The 21,401-nt window shown below is 38.0% G+C and overlaps 1 protein-coding gene across 4 annotated transcripts in view; it reads left to right on the forward strand.

Annotated features, from left to right (window-relative positions):
• The window catches only part of GK5 (glycerol kinase 5), a 79,400-nt gene that overhangs the window by 15,365 nt on the left and 42,634 nt on the right, over window positions 1-21,401 (forward strand). For 2 of the 4 annotated variants that reach the window (XM_029940124.1, XM_029940126.1), the window contains exons 4-9: window positions 6,691-6,784; window positions 11,320-11,451; window positions 18,579-18,654; window positions 19,957-20,018; window positions 20,102-20,175; window positions 20,360-20,420. In XM_029940124.1, the coding sequence (XP_029795984.1) occupies window positions 6,691-6,784; window positions 11,320-11,451; window positions 18,579-18,654; window positions 19,957-20,018; window positions 20,102-20,175; window positions 20,360-20,420 (499 nt within the window). Of the gene's footprint in view, window positions 1-706; window positions 731-6,690; window positions 6,785-11,319; window positions 11,452-18,578; window positions 18,655-19,956; window positions 20,019-20,101; window positions 20,176-20,359; window positions 20,421-21,401 lie in introns of those variants that run through there. The other 2 variants (XM_029940128.1, XM_029940127.1) reach the window with 2 other exon arrangements.

Here is a 21,401-nt window from a genome sequence, read left to right on the forward strand (position 1 = left end):
GAGCCGATTGTGACATAGTTGAAACCAAGAGTCAGATACTTAACTGATTGAGCCACCCAAATGCCCCTAGAAAGAATATTCTTGAATCACGGTACAGTGGATTTGAGGGGAATGAGAGTAAGACTAGGAAGTCTCTTTGAAGACTACTGCTTATTCAAGCCTCTGTTCTCATACCTAAAAAACACTTCCCACCCCTGGTTACTCTGTTCCTTTACCATGCCAGTCTGTCATGGCATCATCCTTATATGAAATGATAGTTTTAATTACTCATTTGTTTCTCCCCTCCATTAAAATATAAACTCTGGGGATATAACAGAATCCCTGTGGACTTAGATGATTTCCCCACTTCCCCCTAGTTTTTGGCTGAAGCAGCTAAAGGATACCATTAAGTCAAGTGTGCCCCTTCCCCACTTGTGCTCTCTCTCTCTCTTTCTAAAAATAAATAAATAAAATAAAAACAATGAAAATTTTTTTTTAATTTCAAAAAAAGAAAGCAGACACAGAAGAAAGCTGGAATGATCCCAAGTTAGATATTGAAAAGATAGATGGTTAACTTGAAAGATAAGGGGTAAAAAGGACCTCGTGCAGAATAGTGCAGTAGGAACCCGTGAGGATTGGTCAGTGTGACCATTGGAAAAACAGAGGATGTATACCTCGGAACTCCAGAACTTAATCAGGCTTTCTAACACCCAGGGGAGTGCTGGATGAAGGCAGTGGCGACTATTCTCAGGTAAGAGGGTGTGTGCACACTGGCTGCCACCTTTTACTCCTCAGCCCTGCTGTGGGTATGGGGAAAGCAGCTCCCATTACTGGAGTGAGTGACTGCTACTAGGACAAGCACTGGGGACACTGTCCCACAAAGATTTGGGTGTGTATGCTTTGGTAGGTTTGGTGGTGCCCCACAGGACTGGCACAGGTGCTTACCTAGGTTCCGTCCTTCTCAGCTGCAGTGGCTTTCTTAAGCAAGGTCTGTTGAAAGATTTAATGGTTTGCTTCTTTTTCTGGAATCAGACATTTAAGAAAATCTTTTGTCACCTCACTAACTGATCACACAGATGACAGAAGTTGCAGAAACTTTAGTGACCGCACACAGCAAGGAATACACACTTTGCAGTATTGCTTGGAAAAGTCAGCTGACAACTCCAACCCTCAAGAAAGAAAAATCAGCAGGGTGCCTAGGTGGCTCAGCGGATTAAGCATCCAACTTTGGCTCAGGTCATGATCTTGTGGTCCATGAGATCGAGCCCCGCATTGGGCTCTGTGCTGATAGCTCAGAGCCAGGAGCCTGCTTTGGATTCTGTGTTTCCCTCTCTCTCTGCCCCTCACCTGCTCATGCTCTGTTTCTCTCTGTCTCTCAAAAATGAATAAATGTTTAAAAAAATCAAAAAGAAAAAGAAAAATTGGCAATCCTTATGAAGCACGTAAACCAGATTACTAGAGTTACCACATTTATTTGCAAAGGAATAAGTTTTAAACATATCACTGACTGAAGGAATTAGTCACATTTTAAGGAATGTTTGAAGAATTAATTTGTTAAAGATTAAAATGATACATTAAGATATAAAATTACACGTAACAAATAGTATAATTTAAAACTATGCAGTTCAGGATTCATGACATTTCCTTATAACCACTTTCAACTCCATAATTACTCTGTCTTTCCTGTAAATAGCACCTCTCAATACTCAGTCTTACAAGTTGTTAAAGTGAGGTGCATTTTTTAAAATATAATTTATTGTCAGATTGGTTTCCATAGAACACCCAGTGCTCATCCCAACAAGTGCCCTCCTCAAGGCCCATCACCCACTTTCCCCTCTTCCCCATCCCCCAACAAACACCCCCTCAGTTTGTTCTCTGTATTTAAGAGTCTCTCATGGTTTGCCTGCCTCCCTCTCTGTAACTTTTTGTCCCCCTTTCCTTCCCCCATGGTCTCCTCTTAAGTTTCTCAAGATCTACATATTTGTGAAAACATATGGTGTCTGTCTTTCTCTGTCTAACTTACTTCACTTAGCATAAGACCCTCCAGTTGCATCCACATTACTGCAAATGGCCAGACTTCATTCTTTCTCATTGCCAAGTAGTATTCCATTGTATGTATAAACCACATCTTCTTGATCCATTTGTCAGTTGATGGACATTTAGTCTTTTTCCATAATTTGGCCATTGTTGAAAGTGCTGCTATAAACACTGGGGTACATGTGCCCCTATGCATCAGCACTCCTGTATCCCTTGGGTAAATGCCTAGCAGTGCTGGGTCATACGGTAGTTCTACTTTTAATTTTTTGAGGAACCTCCACACTGTTTTCCAAAGCAGCTGCACCAGCTTGCATTCCCACCAACCGTGCAAGAGGGTTCCCATTCCTCCACATCCTCGCCACCATCTGTAGTTTCCTGCTTAGTTCATTTTAGCCACTTTAACCAGCGTGAGGTGGTATCTTAGTGTGGTTTTGATTTGTATTTCCCTGATGATGAGTGACGCTGAGCATCGTTTCATGTTTCTGTTGGCCATCTGGATGCCTTCTCTGGAGAAGTGTCTATTCGTGTCTTCTGCCCATTTCTTCACTGGGTTATTTGTTTTTTGGGTGTGGAGTTTGGTGAGTTCTTTATAGATTTTGGATACTAGCCCTTTATTCAATATGTCATTTGCAAATATCTTTTCCCATTCCATTGGTTGCCTTTTAGTTTTGTTGATAATTTCCTTTGCAGTGCAGAAACTTTTTATCTTGATGAGGTTCCAATAGTTCATTTTTGCTTTTAACTCCCTTGCCTTTGGAGACGTGTTGAGTAAGAAATTGCTGCGACTGAGGTCGAAGAAGTTGTTTCCTACTTTCTTCTCTAGGGTTTTGATGGTTTCCTGTCTCACATTGAGGCCCTTCAGCCATTTTGAGTTTATTTTTGTGTATGGTATAAGAAAGTGGTCTAGTTTCATTCTTCTGCATGTTGTGTCCAGTTCTCCCAGCATCAAGGTACATTGTTATATATTAAACTAACAAAAAACAGTCTGGGTGAGATTATAACAGTAGTGTTTCACTCATACATGGCTGTCATATTTTATAATATATTTATTTTCATATAAAATTAATGTCTCCAAATAGTTATCAAGTACAACCAGTGCTCCAGATACTCCTTGAAGCACCATCTGGTACAGGCACCCTAATTGAGAAGGCATTAGAAGTAGTATAATAATCAATATGCAGTATTGATTATAACATTACCTATTACAGGTTTGTCCACATATGAAGACTGGACAATTTTCTTTAGCCTTTGACTCAGTAATCCCACACTTAGAAGTGAGGGAGATTTGGAGGAAATAACCCAACAGAAGAAACAACAGCTCCTCAAAATTTGCCCTTAGGGAATAGGGTCACTGCAGATGTAATTAGTTAAATTAGGATAAGGTTATAATGCAGTAGGGTGGATATCTAATCAGTATGACTAATACCCTCATACAAAGACAGCTGCATGAAGACAGACACATGGAGGGTGTTGTGTGAAGAAGGGTTGGAGTGATGCAACTTGGAGCTGAGGAATTCCAGAGATTGCTATAAACCACCAGGACAAGGCAAGGAAGGACCCCCTTACAGGTTTTAGAGGGAGTGTGGCGCTGGCAACACCATGAATCTGGATGTCTAGCCTTCACACTCTGAGACAATAAATTGCTTTTGTCTTAAGCTGTTATGGCAGCCTAAGGAATCAAATACAGTGGTCAGTTGATTTTTAACAAGGGTGCCAAGACGAGGCAATGTGGAAAGAACTATCTTTTCAACAAAAGATGTTGAGAAAACTGGATGTCCATTTGCAAAAGTATGAATGTGGACCCTTACCTTATACTATATACAAAAATTAACTTATAGAATGGATCAAACACTCAATTTAAAAGTTAAAACTTTTTAGTTTTAAAGACTAAATAGAGGAAAAATTTTCACGACCATGGATCTAGCATTGACTTCTTAAATGGCACCAAAAGCACAGTTAATAAAACAAAAATAGATAAATTGGACTTCATCAATATCAAAAACTTTAATGCATCAGAGAACATCATTAAGATATTTTCATATTTTTGACAGCTCATTTTTCTGTAATTTTCTTAACTGCTGGAAATCTCTGAAGTATAAAAATTGCCCCAAATTTAATCATTAAAAAAATCATGTTGAAATTATTTTGACATAGTATATGATTTCCATTTTAAAAATATGCCTGTGAGGTGCCTAGGTGGCTCAGTCAGTTAAACATCTGACTTTTCATCTCATCTCAGGTCTTGATCTCAGGGTTGTGAGACTGAGATAAAAAAAAAATATATGTCCTGGAAAAATTTGCAGTCATTGATGTCTTAAATGTTGTAGTTAGATTTCTAGAAACTGACTACAGCCTGTAATCTGGAAGGTGTGTTTCTTGATATGCATCTTTGTGTGTTTGGGTTGTATTTCCATCTAAGATAGAGGACTACAATAGGAAAATCATGTCTCTAATTTGTGCTAATGATAATGGTGACCATTTGGATCATTGAAGGATAAAGAAGTAACATGTTCATGATGTAGGTGAATGCTGTGATTCTCAGTAGAGGTGAAAAACGAAAAGGAAAGACACTATTAAGAAAGTGAAAAGAAAACTCACAAAATGGTAGAAATGTTTGTGTATCACGTATTTGATAAAAAATTAATATTTAGAATATATAAAGAACTCTTACAACTCAACAAGCAATGCAATTCATATATAGACAAAAGAATTGAATAATATACAGATAGTCAATAAGCACATGAAAACATTCTGTACAATATTAGTCCTTGGAGAAACACATATAAACCACAATGAGATACCAGTTCACACCCACCAGGGTGGCTATAATTAAAAAAAATGGAAAACAACAAATGTTGGTGAGGGAACTTGAACTCTTGTATACCAGTGGCAGAGATGTAAATGATGCAGCATTGTAGGGAAAAGTTTGGCAGTTCTTCAAAGCCTGGACTTACCATATGACCCAGCAATTCTGTTCCTAGGTATATACCCAAAGGAATTGAAAACAGAGACTCAAACAGATACTTGCATAACAGTGTTTACGACAGCATTATTTACAAAGGCAAGGAGGTAGAAACAACCCAAATGTTTGGAAATAATGGTGATGGTAATATATAAGATTGTGAAATGTACTTAATGCCACTGAACTGCATACTTAAACATGATTAAATTGGCAAATTTATGTTATATATAAATTTACCACAATTTTTGTTTTATTTATTTTTTTGTTTGTTTGTTTTGTTTTTTATTTATTTTTGATACTGGGAGAGACAGCGCATGAGAGGGGGAGGGGCAGAGAGAGAAGGAGACACAGAACCGGAAGTAGGCTCCAGGCTCTGAGCTAGCTGTCAGCACAGAGCCTGATGCGGGGCTCGAACCCACGACTGTGAGATCTGACCTGAGCCGAAGCCGGAGGCTTAACCAACTGAGCCACCCAGGCGCCCCCACAATTTTTAAAAAGAGAGTCACAGGGTAGAGAGTGCTAGATCTTGGGATGCAGGGAAGGATGGAAGCCTCAGAGAGGTTGGTAGGAAGACAAGGGAATGTTTGAGGGATTAAAGGTTTCAGTGAGTTTGAAGGGAAGGTATTTTTTTCTTACGTTTATTTATTTATTTTGAGAGAGACAGAAACAGTGAGAGTGGAGGAAGGACAGAGTGAGGGGGGAGGCGGGGGAGAGAGAATCCCAAGGAGGCTCCTCACTGTCACTGCAGAGCTGGGTGTGAACCCATGAGGCCATAAGATCATGACCTGAACTGAAACCAAGAGTCAGACGCTTAACCCACTGAGCCACCAGTGCCCCTGAAGAGAAGGTATTTAGAGAGTAAGACTGAGAGAACAGAAATAATAGCAAGATGTGTCAACTAATATATTGGAATGTTAAAATTTCGGGTGTCGAATGTTTCTAGGTAGTATAGTTGAGGCTGTGCCCATGGGGGTGGCCTGCTTAAGAAGTATGTGAAATGACGGTCTAGGGAATTGAATGTGGTGAACTCACACAGGAGGGTACCTGGAAATAGGGTAGAAAGCAAGCCTGAGTTGGATATTGAAGATTAGTGGATATCAGTGGTTGAATTTGCAGGAGCCAAAAAGAAAAATGATTTATTTCTATGATATTTCTTAGTTTTATACTTATATTGTAGTGTTGACCCAGAGTTCGTTGAATTTCTTCTTATTGGACAAATTTTGATAAACTTGGTAGGTTGCCAGTAGATAAGCCAGTCCTAAAGTTGAGGGTATAGAATGGGTTCAGGCAATATTTCAACTCTTCCATGTAGGTACAGACGTTTTTATCCAATTTTTATCCACTTGTGTGTATCAAGTAAAATGAAGGGAGGAAGCATTGGCTTCTTGCTTTTTAAAGTGTATAAGGAGGTCTTTAAGGCCTTCTCATTGGATGTGTTTTGTTTTAGACACATGCACATTGTACTGCTTCATAAAGAGTATCTTGTCTGATAGAATTTGACCTAGAATTTCACATTACTTACCACATTATAATTATTACAAAATGTGTTGTTTATAAAATGAAAACGTCATTCGGCAAGCCCCATCTAATTAACTCCTACTTTGAGATTCCAGGGTCGCCTTTAATTTTGTTTCCTCTTGTTGAAGATTTTTTATTTAATATAGCCTCTGATGTATATTGAGTTTCAAAATACTGTTTTTTATCATTATTAGGAAAACGGGAAATCATTTTCACAACTTCATCAGTTGGCAAGACCTAAGAGCCATTGAGCTTGTAAAATCTTGGAATAATTCACTCACACTGAAGGTAATCTTTTTCTTATCCTCTGTGATTTAGATATTACTCTTTTCCTTGTAAATGTCTCTTAACTCCTACCTGTGCTGTTTTGGAACAATGAGAAGAGGATACACATACGTACACCCCTCACATCAGGGAAACTTAATAGTAGACACCCAAAAGCATATGTGGTAGACTAAAGTACTTAACAACTACACTTCAGGAGGACCTGAGGAGGTTTAGGACGGACCACAGTTTCTCATGTGAGAATTCATGTTGCCATTCTTGGAGAAGTAGGCCATGTCCAGAAGAAATAGAGAAATGTCCAAAGTTCATCATCTTTTGTTACAAAAGTGGAGAATGGATATTGAGGCACATAACTAGCTGGTGGCCATAAGCTCTTCACCTGATGCCTACCACATCATGGTAGCAAGTGCAATGGTCATGACTATGACAGTGACAGCAGTGGTGGTGGCAACATAAGTGTGGATTACTGAGTCTGAGGGTAAGACAGTTTTCAAAATGTGGTCAGACCTGCAATGTGATGTTATAATTAATATTGCATGTTGCAATTTTCATATTCTAATACCACAAAGCTAAATGCCATTTCACTTGGGGTGCCTGTACAGAATGGTGCTTCAGAGAGTATCTGGAGCATTGATTTTACTCAATAATTATTTGGAGACATTAATTTTATATGAAAATAAACATAAATATATTATAGATTATGACAGTAATACATGAGTGAAAGAAACACCATTGCTATAATGTCACCCACACTGGTTTTTCTTTTGTTAGTTTAATATATGAAGATGTACCTTGCTTTAATAACTTGTAAGACTGAGTACTGAGAGATGCTGTTTACAGGAGAGAGTGATTAAGGAGTTGAAAATGAGTATATAAGAAAATGTCATGAACTTTGAATGGTATAATTGAAAAATTATACAATTTATTGGGATGCCTGGGTGGCTCACTTGGTTAAGCATCTGACTCTTGATTTTTGGCTCAGGTCATGATTTCAGTTTGTGAGTTTGAGCCCCACATCAGGCTCTGTGCTGACAGTGCGGAGCCTGCTTGGGATTCTCTCTCTTCCCCTCTCTCTGCCTCTATCCCACTCACTATCTCTCAAATAAATAAATTTTAAAAATTAAAAAAAATTATGCTATTTATAATGTGTAATTCTACATCTTAATGTATAATTTAGTTCTAAATTGGTCATTTCGTCAAGCTTCTTTTAGGTTAATCAGTGAGGTTTTAAAAACTTTTATTCCTTTAAACATAAGTTATGACTTTGAAAACATTTACTTCTGTAGTATGAACCCCAAATCTCAAATCATGATCTAAAACTGACTTCAGGGGCGCCTGGGTGGTTCAGTTGGTTAAGTGGTTGAGTTCAGCTCAGGTCATGATCTCTTGGTTTGTGAGTTCGAGCCCTGTGTCAGACTCTACGCTGACAGCTCAGAGCCTGGAGCCTGCTTTGGATTCTGGGTCTCCCTCTCTCTCTGCCCCTCCCCCACTCATGTTCTGTCTCTGTCTTTCTCAAAAATAAACATTAAAAAAATAAAAACAAAACTGACTTCAAGCACAAAACTCAGCACTTAAAGTACTTTATCTACTTGATACTGAACGTGTGCATGATGTAAGCTTTGGCTTATCTTGGGAAAAAGATGTGCGCGGATTCTTACACTTGAGCACACACTCTTCCAGGGGCTGTCCTGCCAGCAGAGGAACCCCACCCTGCACCTATTGTCTCCTAGATGCTTATGGTTTATTGACTGAGGCTTCTGGAAATGTTTGCGGTGTTCGTGCCAGAGATGGCACCAAATCATCAGTTTAGCCACAGTTCGCTCCAGGCAACACAGTGAAGTAATGAAAGTGTGTCAGCAGTCTCCTGGCACCATGGTTTTCCTCCGGTCTTTCCAGCCCCCATGCTCCCTCTCACTGCTGTTCTTATGCTTGCTTAATGGTTGCCAAGTCTTCTCTTTACTTTTAGCATAAAATCCCAACTCCCTATGATGGATTGGCCCCGTCCACCACTCTGACCATTTTCCGGAAGCTGCTGAGGATTGGGCCCCAGCCTGCTTTTGTTCTTGTAGGACGCAGGCGGTCTCTCACCGTAAGGCCTTTGTACCTGCAGGGGGCTCTCCTGCCTTCAGGACTGGATCCCTCTCGTCCTTCCGGGCCCAGCTCACCCCTCACCTCCTCTGTGTGAGGCCTTTCCTGCCATCCTGTGTATATAGAGTAGTCTCTGTCATACTGTCTGTCCTTTATTTCTTTCACAGCACTTATCATATTTCAAAGATTTTGAGACATATATTTTTTTCAACTGAAATTTTGAGACAATTATAGATTCACACGCAGTTGTAAGAAATAATACAGGGATCCCTTATAGGCTCTCCAGGTTCTCTCAATGTAACAGTTTGCAAAACTATAGAATAGTGTCACAACCAGGATATTGACAAGAAAATGTTAATTGTTCGTATGTTAATTAAAAGTACAGGTGTTAGGGCCGCCTGGGTGACTCTGTGAAGCTTCAGGGTCCTGATTTCGGCTCAGGTCATGATCTCACAGTTTCTGGGGTTGAGCCCCACTTTGGGCTCTGTGCCCACAGCAGGGACCTGCTTGGGATTCTCTCTCCCTCTCTCTCTGCCCCTCCCCCACTTGCATGCACTCTCTTTCTCTCTCAAAATAAATAAATAAACTTAAAAAAAAAAGTACAGGTATTAGAACTCTTAATACTTTTTGTGTGTTCCCCGAGCCTGGGGATCCCTGAAGGATATTAATCTTATTTTTCAAGTAGAGGAAAGTGTAGTGTTCTTAGGGAGGAAAAACCTCTTTCAACTTGAAGCATTCCTTACCATATAACACATCAGAGGAAGAATTATGGGTGGTCCCTTTAAATACTTTAAGGACGTCTTATCTTTTAATTAACAGTGCAAAATATGTAGAAACACAGGTAGTTTGAGCAGGGACTCAGGTGAAAAAGAAGTTAAAAGGGTACAAACTTTCAGTTATAAGATGAATAAGTGTGAGGATCTAATGTATAACAGGGTGACAATAATTTATAACACTGTATTATATAATTAAAACTCACTAAGAGTAGAAGTTAAATGCTCTCACCAAAAAGGAAAGGAAAAAAACCAAAAAGACCAGGGGTGCCTGGATGGCTCAGTCAGTTGAATGCCTCCTGACTCTTGATTTCATCTCAGGTCATGATCTAATGGGTTCATGAGTTTGAGCCCTGCATTGGGCTCTGCGCTGACAGTGTGGAGCCTGCTTGGGATTCTCTCTCTCTCCTTCTCTTTCTGCCCCTCCCCCATGCTCTCTCTTTTCCTCTCTCTCAAAATAAATAGACTTAAACAAAAAAAGACAAAACTGAAGTGTAGAGAGAATTGAGTCTGTACATTTTCTTGATTGTTACACTTATTATTTTAGTAAATAAACCCATCTTTCTATTTATTTTTTAGGGGAGAGGTGGGCAATAACAGAGAGGAAAATGTAAGAAGGGGAGAAGTTCTCTATAAGTGAATATTCTGTAAAACATCAGTTTCAGAGGTTGAATTGCCCATCTCCATTCTTGTAGTAGGTGGCAGGAGAGTTTTTGATTTTGATGGTTCTGTTTTGATTACTATTTCTAACAAACCTTAAAACTCAAAGCAGATTTTCTGTGAGAGGCTTTTTATTTTTCTTTTTCTCTTTTTTTAATGTTTTATTTTATTTTTGAGAGAGAGAGAGAGACAGACAGACAGACAGACAGACAGACAGAGTGAGCAGGAAGGGTCAGAGAGAGAGGGAGATACAGAATCTGAAGCAGGCTCCAGGCTCTGAGCTAGCTGTCAGCACAGAGCCTGACGCAGTGCTTGAACCCATGAACCGCGAGATCATGACCTTTATTGAAGCCAGATGCTCAACCAACTGAGCCACTCAGACACGCCGAGGTGTTTTCTTTTTAGTTGAAGACTTTGCTTACTAAGAAATAAATTTAGAACTATATATATTTCATCTTTAATTTTGTTATGTATAGGTAGTGTTCAGTGAAATCATACATCCCAATTTTAGGTACTTACTGTGTAAGTGAATTTCTCTTATGGATTAATAGTACCTTCATTAAAAATATATTTCTAACAGGAATATAGCATTTTCCCTTTACTCTCTTCCTTTTCTTTTTCTTTTCTATCTTCTTTTTTTTTTTTTTTTTTTTTTTTTTTTTTTTAGTAATCTCTGCACCCAGTATGGGGCCCAAACCCATGACCCCAAGACCAAGAATCGCATGCTTCTCTGACTAAGCCAGCCAGGCATCCCTCTCCCTTTAATTTAAAAGATTTTGCCTTGAGCTTTTTGTGTTTATTAAAGAAAGTCATAGTAGATGTGTTGTATCTCATATGTTAGAATGCAAATGTCTTCCATTGGGGTAATACTGCTTTACTTCATTTTCTTAGATACTGAGAACACTAGAAGTAGTTGAATGGTTTGTTACTGGATTTGTTTTTCTATGTATAGAATTAATACAGAAATATCAAACACCATCAAGTGCATTTTCCTAAAATATCTTTTTTTCTTACTAGCTAATACAGAGCTCCTGCCGAGTGCTGCACCTTTTCACTAGAAGTAAACGATTGTTAGCAATGAGTTTGTTCAATTTCACAAACCAGCATGTTTCTTTGAGATTGGCCTGGATTTTACAGAACTTGGTTGAGGTAAGGAAAGAATGTGTGTGTGTGTGTGTGTGTGTGTGTGTGTGTGTGTGTGTGTGTGTGTGTGTAGACTACAGGAAAGACAGAATTAAAGGAATAAAGATAGTAAATTGTTTATTTGAGGGAAAATTAGGTGTCCACTACATATTGGGATAGAATACAAGGCATCTGTATGCAGTTTATTTTAAACCTTTTGATTGTGAGTCATAACACATATAGAAAACTGAACAAAACAAAACTCTGCCGATCCGCGATCCACTGTAGAGCAGACACCTGTGTAACACTACTTGAATCAAGAAACAGAACATTGTGAAACTGTGTGTCATATTTTCTTTCCACTTGTACTTTTTTACTTATACGTTTCTTTCTTAACACGATCTTTTCATTTTCCCTGAATTTTTCTGAATTTTGTATAATTGGAACCCGGATTCATTTTTTTGTGTCTGACTCCTTTTGTTTAACATTATATTTGTGACATATACCCATATTGGGTATAAATTAATTTTCTTACATTTTCATTGCTATTTAGTGTTCAATGTATGATTTTGTCTTTATCCCTTCTGCTCATGTACATTTGAGTTATTTCTAGTTTGGGCTATTATAAATAATACTGTCTCCAAAGTACATATAAATGCATTTCTGCTACATCTATACATGGGAATGGAATTTTTAGGGCTTGAATGGATATGTATAATGTCAAAAGTTTCCCACAGTTTTTGACAATTTACATACCCACTATCAGTCACTGAGAGGACTTCTTATTTCATTTACCATCATAGTTGATATTATCAGATTTTTAAAAATTTAGCCATTTTGGTACATAGATAGTGATCTCTCATTGTGATTTTACACTGATAAAAAAGATCCACTGTATACTGTCTATAGGAAAAACACTTTAGATTCAAAAATACAAATCAGTTAAAAGTAAAAGGATGCAAAAGTTCTCTCATGCAAACAGGATCCATAAACTAAGTGGCTATGTTAATATCCAGCAAAATAGAATTTAAAATAAAAAATGTTACCAGAGTAAAGGGCATTTTGTAATGATAAGTCAATCAATCAGAAATATATAACAATTATAAACATATGCATGTAGTAACAGTGCCTTAAAAAAATGAAGCAAAAGCTGTCAGAATTAAAGGGGAAAATAAACAATTCAACAATAGTAGTTGGAGACTTCAACACTTCACTTTTAATAACAGATAAAACAACTAGACAGAGCTCAACAAAGAAATAGAAAACTTGGACAACAGACCTTTTATAGAGATCTCCAGTAACAACAGAATATACATCAAGTGCACATGCCAGGGTAGATCACATGCTACACCATAATACGATCCTTAATAAACTTAAAAGGACAAATTATATAAAATATTTTTCTGCTAATCAGTGAAATTAAACATAGTAACAGATACGGGGCTCCTGGCTGGCTTAGTAGGTAGAACACATGACTCTTGATCTCAGGGTTGTGCCCCATTAAAGCCCCATATTGGGTGTAGATTACTTAAAAATAAAATTCTTATGGGGCACCTGGGTGACTCAGTTGGTTAAGCTTCTGACTCTCGGTTTTGGCTCAGGCCATGATGTCAGCCGAGTTCGAGCCCCTTATTGGGTTCTCTTCTGTCAGCGTGTAGCCTCCTTGAGATCCTCTCTCTGCCCCTCATCTGCTTGTGCTTGCTCTTTCTCTCTCTCAAAATAAACAAACATTAAAATAAAATAAAATCCTTAAAAACAAAATTAAATATAATTAGCAGAAAGAAATTTGGGGAGTTCAAAAATATATGGAAATCAGTGTACCTAAAATTTTTTTTAACTTTTTTTTTTAAATTTTTTTGAGAGGCAGAGTGTGAGCAGGGGAGGGGCAGAGAGAAATGGAGACACAGAATCCGCGCACCCTCGAGGCTCTGAGCTGTCAGCCCAGAGCCCAGTAGCCCAGAGTTCGTGCTTGAGCTCATGAACGCAAGATCATGACCTGAGCCAAAGTTGGATGCTCAAACGACTGAGCCACCCAGGTGCCCCCAAACAATGTACTTTAAACATTTTTTTTAATGTTTTATTTAATTTTTGATACAGAGAGAGAGCATGAGAGGGAAGGGACAGAGAGAGAAGGAGATACAGAACCGGAAACAGGCTCCAGGCCCTGAGCTAGCTGTCAGCACAGAGCCTGATGTGGGGCTTGAACCCACGAACGTGAGATCTGACCTGAGCTGAAGTCGGAGGCCTAACCGACTGAGCCACCCAGGCGCCCCAACAATGTACTTTTAAATAACCGGTAGGTAAAAGAAGAAATCCTAAGAAATTAGAAAATACTTTGAGATGAATGAAAATGGAAGCACAATATACCATATTATATGTTGCACTAAGATAAGTGTTTAGATAGAAATTTATAGCAAGACTATTATGTATAGGACTACATATTTTTTAATTTTTTTATTCTTTTTTTAAAAGCTTCAATGTTAAGTTTATTTAATGTTTTCTATTATTTAGTTTTGAGAGACAGTGTGAGCAGGGGAGGGTCAGAGAGACAGAGACACAGAATCTGAAGCAGGCTCCAGGCTCTGAGCTAGCTGTCAGCACAGAGCCCAACGCGGGGCTGGAACCCACGAACCACGAGTTCATGACCTGAGCTGAAGCCGGACGCTCAACTGACTGAGCCACCCAAGCGCCCCTTAATTTTTGTATTCTTAAGGTTTATTTATTTATTTTGAGAAAGAGAGAAGGGGAGAGAGAATCTCAAGCAGGCTCCACACTGTCAGCACAGAGCCCATGTAGGGCTCAATCTTAGAAACTGTGAGATCATGATCTGGGCTGAAATCAAAAGCCAGACACTCAACTGACTTAGTCACGCAGGCGCCCCATGTATACAGACTATATCAACAAAGCATCTAACAATCTACCTTAAGGCATGGGCAGAAGATAACAGACTGAACCCACAGGAGCAGAAGGGAAGAAATATAAAGATTAGCATGAAAATTAATGAAACAGAGAATAGAAAAACAGTTGAAAAAATCAACAAAAACAATGGTTTTTCCATGTCTTGGAAAGTACATTTCTTTTTGTCACTGATTTGTATTTCATTGCCTAGATTGTTACCATTTGTTTATCCAGTCATTTGTTGAAGGACATTACTCATTATAATTTTTGGCACTGTGTGTGAATAAAGTTACTATAAGCATTTGTGTGCAGGTTTTTGTATGAACATAAATTTCAGTTCATTTGGGTAAATACCTGCGTGTGCAATTGCTGGATCAGATGGTAAGACTATGTTTAGCTTTGTAAGAAAATGCCAATCTGTGTTCCAAAGTAGCTCTACCGTTTTACACTCCTACCAACTATGAGTGATAGCTTCACATCCTTGCTAACATTTGATACCAGTTTTGGAATTTAGGCATTCTAATAGCATCTCACTGGTTTAATTTGCAATTCTTTAACGTAACAATAGGATATAGAAATATGACTTTTTTCTCTTAAACACTGACGAGGACTTCTAGGATATATTGACTAGAAGGGATGGCCACACACATTCTTTTCTCAATCTTATTCTTAGACAAAAGCTTTCAACATTTCACAATTTAGTAAGAATTTGAAGTAGGTTTTTTTTTCCTTTTTCTTTTTAAATGTTTATTTATTTTGGGAAAGAGAGTATATGCATGGGAGGGGCAAAGAGAGAGGAAAAGAGAATCCCAAGTAGGCTCTGTGCTGTCGGCGCAGAGCCCAACACACTGCTCAAGCCCAGGAACTGTGAAGTCATGACAGGAGCTGAAATCAAGAGTCAGATGCTTAACTAACTGAATCACCCAGGTGCCCATATGATAGGTTTTCTCGCACCTGGCTGACTCAGTGGTTGAGCATCAGACTTTGGCTCAGGTCATGATCTCACGGTTTGTGAATTCAAGCCCCACATCATTGCTGCTGTTGGTGCAGAGCCTGCTTCAGATCCTCTGTCCCCTTCTCTGCCCCTCCTCCATTCATGGGCATGCTCTCTATCTCTCAAAAAATAAACATAAAAAAGATAACCTTTCTCAAATAAAGAAAATTCTCTATCATTCCTATTTTGCTAATCCTCTTTTTCAAAAAAATTTTTTAATGTTTATTTTTGAGACAGAGACGGAACACTAGCAGGGAAGAGGCAGAGAGAGATGGAGACACAGAATTCAAAGCAGGTTCCAGGCTCTGAGCTGTCAGCACACAGCCCAACCTGGGGCTTGAACTCACGAGCTGTGAGATTGTGACCTGAGCTGAAGTTAGATGCTTAATTGACTGAGCCTCCCAGGCGCCCCTGCTAAGACTCTTTATCATTAGTGCGTGTTGAGTTTATCCAACACATTTTCTGCACCTGTTGTCTAGGAGTGGCAACCTACTTGAGGTTTGTAGGGTGTCTTGAATTTATTGCTTCATATCTTGTTGATTTTAAAAATTTCACAACCATTATTTTCAAAAGTAATTTCTAATCCATTCTCTTTATCTCCTTTCCTTCTAGAAAATTTGATTATATGCATGTTAGACCTTCTCATTAAATCCCCTTTGTCTCTTACTCTTTCATATTTTCCATTCTTTGTCTCTTTGTTACTTCATTCTGGATATTTTCTTCTAAACTCTCTCCCATATCTATTCTCTCATAAATTGCTTCTAATGTGCTATTAAAACCCATCCATTAAGTTCTTAATTTTTTAATTCTAGAACTTTTTTCCTCACATAATTAGCATGGTATTTTAAAGTCCATGACTATTAATCCTAATATCTGTAGCCTCATGGACTATTTCTCTCTCTTTTCTTTTTTAAAATTTTTTAATCTCTTTTATTTTAGTATTCTCTTGTTTCCTCAGATGCCTGAATATTTCATTTCTTTTAAATTTAAAATACTTTATGGATATATGATTAACATACAAAAAGCTGATCATATTTAATATATACAACTTGATGAGTTCGGTGAACCTAGTTACTTATTTGTATGCATGTGTGTCTATATCAGCTAGACATAGTATTTGGAAAATTGTGTGTAGAAATTATGAGAGCCTTAACTCTCTTGCTCTAAGTAAGATTTATGTTTGTTTCTTCCATTTTTTTAGACACCAGGATTACCTCAGTCCAATTTAGTGATTGAGATGATTTAAAACTGAGTTGCAGTTCCTGTGAGAGCCTGTCTTTCTGGTTTACCCTTAGTCCTAGAATAGAGCCATTTGGAGTCTTATCCCAAAGCATGAGAATTGACCTTGATCCTCCTACCTTGGGAAGCCCTAATATCAACTCTGTCTTCAAAGCTTCCAGTCAACCTACTACCTCTCAGACGACTGGCCTTTCAAATCTTTTTTGAGTGAACAGATGCATTTACTACTTGCCAGGCATTGTTGCTACTCACTGAAATACAGATTAACCTTTGTCTAACCTGGAGCAAATTTTAGAATCTCAATTTCTAAATTTAAAGAGAGTTTGAAATACAGTAATATTACTTTAAGCTCTCCATATTGAAATGGTATAAAACTTGAATAGAATCTTTAAAATACTTATTATAAATAACCTACAAATGACTTCTTTTTTGGAATTCGTCATGTTTTCACTTTATTGATCGTTTCTACTTTTGAAATATAATCCATCCTTAAATGTATTCATTTGCCATTTTTTTAATCTCATTTATTTAGGAGGCATTTTTTAAACATTTGTTATTGCCAGGAACCCTCCTAGGTGTTGGGCTCATAAATATGAATGCAATTTAGTTCTTACTCTTAAGTAGCTTAGGGTCTAGTAGGGAAGTAATTACGTTGTAAGATAATGGCCATATGGAATATAGCCATTGGATGCCGAGTTTGGCAAAGCCAAGAAATGTTAATCTTGATGGACAAATAAGAGTTAGAAAGGTGATAAAGTGTGATGTAGGGTATTGTTTCCACTGTATTAATAATACCTTAAAGAAACTATCTTGGGACACCTGGCTGGCTCGTTTGATAGAGCATGAGATTTTGGATCTCAGGGTTGTGAGTTTGAGCCCCATGTTGGGCATAGAGCCTATTTAAAAAAAATAGTAATAATGGTATTTCAATAAGCATTTCATCTTCTCTATTAGTTATTTTATTTTTTTATTTTTTTAAATATTTATTTATTTTTGAGAGACAGATAGGCAGAGCGTGAACAGGGGAGGGCAGAGAGAGAGGGAGACACAGAATCTAAAGCAGGCTTCAGGCTCTGAGCTGTCAGCCTAGAGCTTGATGTGGGGCTTGAACTCACGATCTGCGACATCATGACCTGAACTGAAGTCGGAAACTTAACCGACCGAGCCACCCAGGTGCCCCACTCTATTAGTTATTTTAAAGAGTTTTTGATACTTTTGCTTCCTGTGGCATGCTTTACACTAAGGATTAGCAAATTTTTCCTGTAACATGCCAGTTAGTGATTATTTAAACTTTGAAGGCCATAAGGTTTCTGTCACAAGTACTCTACCATTGTAGTGTGAAAACAGCCCAAGATAATACATAAACAGGTGAAAATGGCTGTGTCCCAGTAACGTTTTATCTATGGACACTGAAATTTGAATTTCATGTACTTTTCATATGTCACAAAGTATTCTTCTAAAAGACAGTTATAAAATTTGAAAACCATTCTTGCTATACAGAGTTAGGCAATGTCTTGAATTTGAACTGTGGTCATAGTGTACCATCCTCTGTTTTAGAGTTCTTATAGTCAGACATATTCACATGTGTAAAAATACGTATATATAATTGTTTATTCATCACAAAAATGACACATGATTCATGTAAAATTAAAGCCTTTTATACCTTATAGTAATTGCTTAAAACTGTTTGGGGTATGTTAAATCATATCTTTATGTAAATATTCATTTCTTTTTTTAATTAAAAAATACCTATTTTTAGAGAGGGCATGAAGCAGGGGAGAGGGGCAGAGGGAGAGAGAGAGAATCCTGATGCAGGGCTCAATCTCACAGGCCATGAGATCAGGATCTTAGCTGAAACCAGGAGTCACATGCTCACCTGACTGAGCCATCCAGGCACCCCTGTATATATATATTCATTCTTATTTTAAAAAATGGGATTATATTGTATTGACTGATTGACATGTGATTGTGTGCTTAGTAATTTAATTTTTCTGAGCCAGTTTTGTGCCATTGTGTTTTTAAGGTGCAAAAGGCAGTTGCAGAGGATCATTGCTGCTTCGGGACGATTGATACCTGGTTGTTACACAAGCTCACAAAAGGTAAAGATGACTGGAGGCTCTGTCTCAAGTAACTGAGCAATTTTTTTCTTTTTTCTTTATTATTTTTTTGTAATTTATTGTCAAGTTAGCTAACATCCAGTGTATACAGTGTAGTCTTGGCTTTGGGAGTAGATTCCCATGATTTGAATTGTGTTTTAATGTTTATTTATTGTGAGTGAGCAAGTGTGGAGGGGAGAGAGAGAGGGAGAGAGAGAGAATCCCAAGCCAGCTTTGAGCTGTCAATGCAGAGCCTGATGTGGGTCTTGAACTCACAGACCATGAGATCATGACCTAAGCCAAAATCTTTGCTTTACCAACTGAGCCACCCAAGCATCCCCCATGTAACTGAAATTTGACTGCTAGAAATGATTCACCTAAAAAAGTAGAAGTTACTTTTTTTCATTCCATATCCCAGATACACTGCTCTTTGGTACCCTAGTAACTTCATGCAATAGTAAAGCTACATTAATTTTAAATTTGCAAGAGGATGATTTTTATTTTTTTATTTTTTAATGTTTTATTTATTTATTCATTTATTTTTTACATTTATTTATTTTGGAGAGACAGAGACAGAACACAAGGGGGGGGGCGTCAGAGACAGAAGGAGACACAGAATCTGAAGCAGGCTTCAGGCTCTGAGATGTCAGCACACAGCCTAATGTAGCGCTCAAACTCACAAACCATCAGGTCATGACCTGAGCCAAAGTTGGACACTTAGCCAACTGAGCCACCCAGGCACCCCTTGTTTATTTTTGAGAGAAAGAGAGCACAAGCAGGGGAGGTGCAGAGAGAGGGGGAGACAGAGGATCAGAAGCAGGTTCCATGCTATCAGCAGCCAGCCTGATGTGGGGCTTGAACTCACAAACCACAAGATCATGACCTGAGCCAAAGTTGGACACTCGGCGGACAGCCACCCAGGCACCCCAAAGAGTGTGATTTTTAAATTGTGATAGAACCTCAAATAGAAGGTGAAGGAGCAGTCTTAATTTCAAAAGTGGTAAGATAACTTAAATACCCAGATGTGCCACTTTGCAGCTGGGGAGCTATAGGCAGTCACATTGCATCTTTGAACCCCTTTCCTCATCTTGAAACTGGGGATCATGATGTGATGATGTGTATGAAACTTGTATAGTTTTGTAAACTATAAAAGTTCAAAAAGATTAAGTAGGTAATTAATTTGGAGACTTTGTACTGGAAATGTATATTTTGGAATGAATTTGAGGCCAAAGGTCTCACTTATAAACTAGGGATAGTTGTTGATTGACACTACCTGATAATATATTGTTTTCAATGTATATTTAGGTTCTGAATTTGCTACGGATTTTTCAAATGCCAGCACAACTGGGCTATTTGACCCTTTTAAGGTAAAGGTTTTTTTCCCTTCCTTTTCAGTCACCAATTTTTGTATCATGTAGCTTGGATTCTGATGATATATTTTTGTACTCAGATGTGTTGGAATGGGCTCCTGACTTCCCTGCTTTCAATACCAATGTCTCTCCTGCCTCCTGTGAAGGATACGAGGTAATAATGGACATCAGACACAGAAACAAAGTTTTGCTTTAGTAGGGAAAGCATTTTATTGTTTGTTTGAGATGCTTGTATGTCGATTCTATGATTTTTTGGACTATGTGGAAATCAATTTGTCACATTTTAGAATTAACATTTTTAGAGCTATAACTGACTTTTTAATCAATTTTATTTGAAGCCACAATTTTGGAACAGTGGACGAAGAGATATTTGGTGTGCCTATACCAATAGTGGCCTTGGTAAGTAGAAAACTTGAGGGTTTCTCCATGTGTAGTATAAAGTAACTAATATATATGAATAGTAGTCTCTAAAATAGATTTTACAGACAAAGAAAGTCCTTACAGAATAAAATTAATTTTTTTTCTTTTTAAGTTAAAGTGCCCTGGATATAGTCAGAAGTATTTTTTGTATTCTGGAAAGGGGATCACTGGGCCTTCCATAAAGCACTTTATGATCTTTCCTGACTTTTATATATATTGTTTTTCAGAAAACCGTTATATATTTTTTAAATGTTGTATTTTGAGTAATGTGTGGTTTGTATTTGATACTCTGAGACAAAAAACAGGGATGGGGCCAATGCTTAGTTATTGATACAGGGCAACCAAACGGTGACAAAATAATTTAAAGTAAAGAAGAATGTTGTATTCATGTTGTATAAAATTCTCAGCTAGCAGGTACCAGTAGAGAAACTGGAAGAGTGGAAAATTAGCTGTTTCAGGTTTTTGAAGATTCTTCCTTGATTGTACTCTTTCTGTCTGGATGAAAGAGCTAGAACTTAGAGAATCTCAAAGACTTACCAGCTGGTTGAGAGGCTGTGTTGAAACTCTGACCTTGACTTTGATTTCCTATAATAGCTTAAGCAGGAAGTATAGACTATCTTTCCCTAGATGCATGGTTGCCATAGTAGATGGAGGAATCAAGTGAAGGAAGGGGAATTTAATTCCCAAGTTACAAATTCCTGGTCACTTAGAAAGGATTAGACTTCTTCACCTACTGGTAGGCACAGGTTTAGATAAGGTACGGCTGGAAGAATTGAAGGTTAGTGGCAAAGTGTTCTTCAGATGAGTTTTGGTCCTTAAAATATTGCTGTATGTTGTTAAAAAGATGGGTGCCTGATTGGTTTAGTGAGCAGAGCATGAGACTCTCGATCTTGGGGCTGGAAGTTTGAGCCCCACATTGAGTGTAGAGATTACTTAAAAATAAAATTTTGGGGCCCCTAG

This window comes from Suricata suricatta, chromosome 5 (assembly GCF_006229205.1).
Source record: "Suricata suricatta isolate VVHF042 chromosome 5, meerkat_22Aug2017_6uvM2_HiC, whole genome shotgun sequence".
NCBI lineage: Eukaryota > Metazoa > Chordata > Mammalia > Carnivora > Herpestidae > Suricata > Suricata suricatta.